Genomic DNA, 7,709 nt, shown 5'->3' with positions numbered 1-7,709 from the left:
ATGATCACAAACTTAATTTCTTATTCAAAGCACTCAGCACTAACGGTGACACCTTTATAGATGCATGTCTAGTCATTGGGCACTAGTGATGGATTTCATGATTCGTTGTCGAGATTCAGTTCCCGTCGGTCAGTTCAGCTGGAAGAATCGGTTCATATAGTTCGTTCATTAGTTCGTTCAGTCGTATTTCCGGTACAACGTTGTTTAACGGTGAATCATAATGCACGGTTCTCAGCTCCTCGTTCTCAAGCGATCGTGCTAACGGTCAACACAACACAGTAGTTCAAAGTAAATACATAGCTGCAACTTCATGATTATGTACAATACAACAGTGGCTAATGTGTTTACACCTTCACATTAAATGTACATGTATTGAAGGTAAATAGAGAGTAGACTCTGGCTAAATCAGCTAATTTATTGTCTTCATTTTTTGTTCACTTTTAGCAAGGGCTACTAAATAAAGAAATAAAGACCCAATATGCTGACAAACATGTTTAAAAGCTTGGCAGATATATTGTAACGAACTGGGCCACGTTACTGTTATGTGTGTTATTAAAAAAGAGAGATTATGCCCAGATACTTAAGTCTGTTCATATCTCTCCTGTCGGTCTTGTTCAGTCAGTCGCTCCGTTCAATCATCTCAGTCGGTCTCGTTCAGTCAGTGATTCGCTCTCAAGATGCGTTCAAAGACACTCAGGAAAGCAAGCATTTAGTTTAACATTCGCTAACACCCTGAAATAGGGTGCTTCAACAGAACAGTATCCTTCCTGCGTGTCTGTGAACGCAACTTGAGAGCGAGTGACTCAACAGACAACCTACGATTGGCTGGCTTTCTCAGTCCCTCTTCACCACTCTGATAACTTAACAGCGAACATAGCGAACGAAAGAACGAGAGAGAAGTGAAACGGGGAATCAGGTCAGTTCGTTCGTTTTAAAGAGTCGTTCGTTTGAACTGATTCATTCGCGAACGGGCCATCTCTATTGGGCACTTCCCACTTGAGATGAATGACATCCTACGTGTAGCCCAAGTTGTCCAAATCTAAATGCTGACGCTAGACCAAAGACTTCTGTAGTTGATTTTCAACCCAGGTCTGCACCACCCAAACCTTGTCTTAAAAGAGTACTTCATGTTGGACTGCTACAAGAAGTTAACCTTTGATACTAAAATAGTTACATCTATTAACATTTTGATCCAAAAATCCTATGGGACACATAAGATAGAAAGGTTAAGGTTGTGTCTTGAGGAGAACAGAGAAAAATGTTATGAGGTGTGAATGAAAACTAGTGACAACAGCTGCAAAATGCACGAGCTTAATTAAGTAACAAAGCTTAGTCATGAAATGCAGTAAAAGTGTGTTTTATGAAAGCTAAGGACTCTGCATGTTATTACTTGAAATGTATTATTGTGACTTTGCTGACAAGAAAGTAAAGTTCTCTGCTGGCAGCAGTCGGGCTGTCACACTTACCCTGGATTTCCACCAGGTCCGTCAGCGGCACCTTACAGCTGCGCCACAGTTTAGCTCCGTCCTCTGCCCAGCGTCAACTCACACCGGGAGCGTTACAGCAGCGGAGCGGTGCCTTGCGAGCCAGCAGTATTCCCGCGAGATCCCGCGATAATCGCGAGATCCCGCGAACTGGGTCTATAAAGTCAACAACAAGAAACAACTGGTTTCTTTGCTTCTCGGACGTGAAACGAGACCCTTTGATCGATTGACTGCTGACCTGGGGCCACCGGTTATGACGTAATGTGGATGTGAGGTTGTGATCTGCGCATTGTGTTTTATTTTGAAAGGGGACGGAAGTTTTATTATGCCGATTCTGTGTCTGACTTCCCGTCTGGTGCAATCTGCTCTGTTGAGCTTGTCGCGAGTTAGAAACGTGTCCATGAAAAATAGAAATGCTGCGGATTGATAGCGCTGCGGCGCGGAGAGCCGCTGCTGGGACGTTGCTGAGACGTTGCTGACACGCTCCCTGTGGAAATACTCTCATTGATTATAGTGTTACCTATCAGCTCCGGTGACCGCGGCGCAGCTGTAACGTGCCGCTGACGGACCCAGTGGAAATTGGGCTTGAGGGTTGCCAACCCTCCCTTGAAAAACAGAATCGTCCCGTATTTAGAAACAAAATTACGCGTCCCGTATTGAGCTTAAAAGGGACGCACTTTGTCCCGTATTTCCGTGAGAATCAAAATAGTCTGTAAAATGTCAATGGAATCAATGAATGACAGGGCGTTTTATATGAAAATGTACGGTAATCTTATTCTCACACGAGAATGACAATGCAGGATCCGCACAGCAGAGAGGAAGGAGGAGGGACTTGGAGGTTGTACTCGTTCAAATGTCCACTTTTTTCTCAAAACTACAGACTGCAGCTTTAAGCAGGACAGTTCTGTTAAAGAAAGAGATTTATTTTATTCTGTTAAGTTAAGCAGGACAGATTTCTGTTAGAATAAAGACATTTATTTTATTCTGTTAAGTTAAGCAGGACAGATTTCTGTTAAAAAGATTTATTATTTTACACTAAAAAATAAATTGTTGAATAATAATTTGTTTTCCATGGCAAAAACATGCATCGAATTGAATTCAGGTTTGAGTCAAATAATTTAAAAATCGTTTCACACACACACACAAAAAGGCAAAAACTTTCACCAAGCCAGGAGGTAGTGATGGGCAAACCGGCTCTTTTCAAAGATTCGGCTCTTTTGGCTCGGCTCCCTTAGAAGAGCCAGCTCTTACGGCTCCCAAACGGCTCTTCATTTAGTATCACTCTGAGCGCTCTATTTTAGCCTGATTTAGCAATTATGAATGGTTTGTGTATTGGTAAGCAAGTTTTCATTCAGTGTTTTCATAAAAGCCTTATTTGTATGCATTTTTTTCATTGCAAAAAAATACAGTAACTTTTGTTTAACATTTTAATCAAACCTTTGAACACCTGAAAAACCTTGAACTGAACACAGAACAACTGAGCACATTGACATGCTTGCACTCACATCCTCCTCTGTCTCTGTCTCTGCTGTGTGTATCTGGCCTGTACTACTACACTCACTGTCTTTGGAGCGTCTGCCTCCCTTCCTTCTTTCATATAATGGTATGATCCTAGTCTGTCCTCGCATGTGATTGGCCGAATGGTGTGACCATCAAAATAAACTCCCGCCCCTGTCTGCATGGATTCTCAGCCAAAGGGACTGCTGAACAGGAGGCTGAAGATTCGGCTCTCTCAAACGGGCATCGGCTCTTAGAGCCGGCTCGTTCGCGAACAACACATCACTAGTTGGCAACCCTAATCACACTAAACAAACACATATTTCATGCCAAGTGACGTGCTTGTTTCAAAGGTTTGTAAGAACAAGTTTTTATTCTTGGTGCAGTAATTACAATCCAGTGTGTTGTCTATAGTTTTCCACTGACTCTACTATATTATTATGCTGCAGTTAAAATATGCAGTATAACATGCAGATATTCTCTGGCCATAAAAGGGTTAAGCAAGAGGCCCTGCCTGCCTGTTATGTATTGTTAGCAAATGTGTAGCTGAGTTACTGGGACTGACATCAAGAGCAGCCTTCAACTGGTAAGACACAATTTTCTCTCTTTCTTCAAACTTGTAGCTATATCTTCTCTCAAGTGTTATTCTGTAAGTAACTGCTTAACACTGCAACTGTTTCCATGTCTGTCTTTCTGTCTGTCTGTTGGGTATAAAAACAGAGAGGGAAAAGCTGCACTTCAAGAACTGGGTGAAGAGCTAAATGCCAGCAAGAGGGCAAAGTGTGTGAGAGTACTGACAGAAAACAGCTTTTAACAACGCACGGACAAGAATATAAGACAACACACGATAAGAGAGGAAATAACATTGCAGGTGAAAAAGACTAAAAACCAGAAAACAAGAAGCAAACAAGATAAGAGACTGAAGGAGGAGACAGTTTTGCAGCAAAAGCCTGCAAAGGCTTAACTTACAGAACAGAAAGAGAAGAGTAAAAAAACACCATCATGTCATACCGTCTGTTTGAGGGAAAGGATCATGCATCCATCTACCAAAAGTACCGTATTACACCTCCAGAAGAGCTCAAGAACATTATTCTTCAATACCTAGACACAAAGGTATGACCAAATACAGTATACAGTTATTATACAGTACACTATGTCATTATAGAGCATATAAGTCCCTTTAATATGGCATTCTGCTTATTTGGAGAACAAAACTGACAACAAGTAAAGCACATCTGTTAAAATCCTCAGAAGGGACAGCCACATGTGCTGGCGGTGGATCTGGGATGCGGCACGGGTCAGAATTCTCGGCTACTGGCGCCGAACTTCCAGGAAGTGGTTGGTATCGACATCAGTGAGTGTCAACTGGAGGAGGCCAGAGCTGTGCCAGGGTACTCCAACATCACATACAGGTGTGTAAGCTGCTCCTTGTGGACATAACTACACTTTCTTTACAAAACAAGACCATGAAATCATAATGTTCAATCATTAAATATGTATATTTAAAGGAACAGTTCAACATTTGTGCTTGTTTGCTTTCTTGTTGAGGGTTAGATTCGAAGATTGAGAGGTCTCTCGTATGTATTTGTTCAATATGAAGCAGCCAGCAGAGGGTTAGCTTAGCTTAGCATAAAACCTGGATCTTTCAGAAGAAATAGATGAAATAGTCCCGCACATAATCAACCATAAAACCACAAATTGTTGTATTTACATTTTGATTGTTGTTACATTTTCAGTTTTTATACTAAGTTAAGCTAACTGGCTAACTTTTACAATGGCTCTAAATATTGTATCTATAATATTTGTATTTGTATGACATGATGGTGAATCAACAAAAGAACCTGCTGCTGTTTGCATTTAAATTGCTGCATCTACCAACCAGTTCATGAAGTTTGACGTTCAAAAAGGAATATCTGGTGAAATAATGGATCAAACCCAACTGAAATCATGAATAAACTGTGTTTTCAGCTGATCTCTTTATACCCAGGTAGAAGTAGTTGGAGTTACAGGTATGATGTGTTCATTGTTCCTGCAGGAAGGGGACAGCAGAGGAGCTTCAGTTTCCAGATGGCTCTGTAGACTTGCTGACAGCAGCATCAGCAGCCCACTGGTTTGATCAGTCACGATTCCTGGCTGAGGCAAGTCGAGTTTTAAAACCTGGTGGCTGCATGGCTCTGCTGGGCTTCAGTGACACTAACACCTGGTTTCACTACCAAACCTGTGGAGAAACACTCGGCCACATCTATGAAGAGGTGAGTGTGGACTTAAAAGAAAAATGTGTAAGATTTAGAGGAATCAAGAGGCAAAAACATAGTATAATATTCATAAGAGCAGGTCCTCTTCCATGGAGCCCACCATGTTTCTACAGTAGCTCAGATGCCACTAAATCCTACACACAGGTCCTTTGAAGGCCTCTGGTGGAACACACATAAAGGGAGGCTGCCTAAGAATACTGAGCTTATGTGTGTACTAGCCATATTGGCTAAGGATATTTGTCTAACTTTTTGGCCACTTGGGGGCAGCAGAAACAAGATGTTAACACATTGACATATTCTCACCATTTAAGTCGATATAACAATTATTAACAGTTGGTTATTTACATATCCAGCAGTTACCAAGGAACATTATCATTCATTTGGAGTCATGTTTCTGTTTACATGATGAAGTCCAGAATTCTTCTGCTATGTGTTTTTTGTCTCTATCAACCCCTAAGGGAAATATCTGGCTCTATTGCTGCCAAATGCTCCACCATGTTAACCAGCTAGTCCACAGCTAACTGTGTCTGTTTGGTGCTGAGCAGTGGGTTATATCAGCTTCTTGTCTAAAAAGTGCCTACCTGCTGCAGCTGAATAATGCTATGAGAGCACTGAGGATGAAGCAAAACAGTAAAGTTGCTGCCGGACAGTCAAGCAATGAGCTGAAACTCATTACAATGCTCGATAAAGGTGAGGGGAGCTGCAGAGTTGCTGATAATTCTCTGTAGGTTCATCATTATGAGCGATGCATGGAGCTGGGTCAAGGTGTTGTTCTCTTTTCTGGAAACAGGAAAACAGTAAACCTGGTTGTATCGTAGAATATAGCCTATAGAAAGATAGTGGTGTGACATCGTTCATTGGTTTGCATTGGAGCTGGTTTGAAGAGTAGAGTTGCAGCTCATGGTGGGTGCCATCTTTTCCATTTGGAGCCAGGACCCTTTAGTTAAGGAGTGCGTGGTGCTGCTAGGAACACAGAGTGGTGCACACTTGGGGATAACATTAGTGTCTTTAGCTAAATTTTGCTTGGACAGATATAATAATCAGATACCATTAAATTTAGGAAAATGTAGTGTCAATATTCCAACTCAGTGGAAGTCCTGGACCTGGGGAGAGCAGCAGGTGAGCAAACTGGAAATCACTGCTGTCAATCAGCGCTCACACATTAGACATCAGAGTCTACTGTAAGTGTTTGAATTTTATTAATGAAGCAATAATTTATAAAATGACCACCAGCACATTTAATGAAGGGCCTCAATTTAGCAACTGAAACCATAAATCAAACACCAAAAAAGAAAAGACGTATTTCCGAAGAGAAGTTGGCACTTTTTGAAAGTTAGGGACTTTTCAGAGCCAGCATCTAATGGCTGTTGTTTGCACTTTAATGTACTTTTTTTGTACTCGTATCGGCTTCAGCCTCAAGCTGTGGTAGTTGCAAGGTGAAAGTTCTAAAAGCTCTTCTAAAGCTCACTGAGTAACACATCTTATTTCATTTTTACATTTTCTAATACATAGTGATCATAACACTTATTTACATTAACTTTCAGGTGAAGCAGATACTGATGCCATACACTAGCAGTCCGGTGGGTGTAGCTGATGGTAAGCTGGAAGAGCTTTACCGTGCCATCCCTTTCCCAGACAAAAAGAGGTAATACCACACCACCACCTAATGATGCCAGAAATTGTCACAGTGCAGTATTTTATTGTCTTTTTTATGAAATAATAACACATCTTTATGTAACGATACAACAGGATTGAGTCTATTCTGGTGAACTGTCCGATCTCAGTGAGGAACCTGGTGGGTTTCATACAGTCCTGGTCCATGTTTCAAGCTTACCACAAGAAAGACCCCCAGACCGCTGAAAACCTGCTGCTCAGCACACAGAAGAGGTAACCTACACACACACAAACTCATTCAAACAGAGATATAGAGCAGATAACTGTACATTATAATCAATTTTTTATCTTCTTAACTCATCCATCTTCTGGTGGTGCTCTGAGCACTGAGTTGAGTAATCATTCACTGCACTGTTTCACAGGTTTCTGGAGGTGATGGGAGTCACGTCTCCTGACACTGAATTAGAGTGGCAAATGGAATATTACTGTGTCCTGGCATCAAAACCAAGATAATCAACAATATATCATCGGATGTGTGTTTTGAGAAACAGAGATGTGTGTTTTTGTGTCTCAGAGATGTTGAAATGAACAACTGATGTGTTTCCAAACATTAAAATCTTGATTCTTTTAAAATATGGACATTTCTGAATATACCTTTTTGTTTTCCAAGTAATTTTCTTGCAAACTCACTTCAGTTTAACTGGATGCGTTATCTGACAGACTTATCACCTTTACAACACTGCTGGTGTGTCGCTTGTCATAACCAAAAGTGTTGAGACCTATTTACAATAGATCTCACTTTATCCTGTTATCTTCTGTTATCTTCTGTTAATATATAACAAGAATTCATGACAAGATA

General features: G+C 41.0%; 1 protein-coding gene across 1 annotated transcript; it reads left to right on the top strand.

The window, feature by feature from the left end:
• The first annotated feature begins 3,195 nt into the window (after positions 1-3,195).
• On the top strand, positions 3,196-7,503 carry zgc:162396 (uncharacterized protein LOC555292 homolog). The gene is made up of 7 exons (XM_062431781.1): positions 3,196-3,567; positions 3,702-4,094; positions 4,233-4,393; positions 5,017-5,233; positions 6,781-6,881; positions 6,986-7,123; positions 7,273-7,503. The coding sequence occupies exons 2-7, from the start codon at positions 3,984-3,986 to the stop codon at positions 7,361-7,363; spliced, it is 819 nt and encodes a 272-aa protein (XP_062287765.1). The 5' UTR covers positions 3,196-3,567; positions 3,702-3,983; the 3' UTR covers positions 7,364-7,503.
• Positions 7,504-7,709: the final 206 nt, after the last annotated feature.

Source organism: Scomber scombrus, chromosome 13 (genome assembly GCF_963691925.1).
Source record: "Scomber scombrus chromosome 13, fScoSco1.1, whole genome shotgun sequence".
NCBI classification, from domain to species: Eukaryota; Metazoa; Chordata; class Actinopteri; order Scombriformes; family Scombridae; genus Scomber; species Scomber scombrus.
This window is presented reverse-complemented; position numbering and strand designations above follow the sequence as displayed.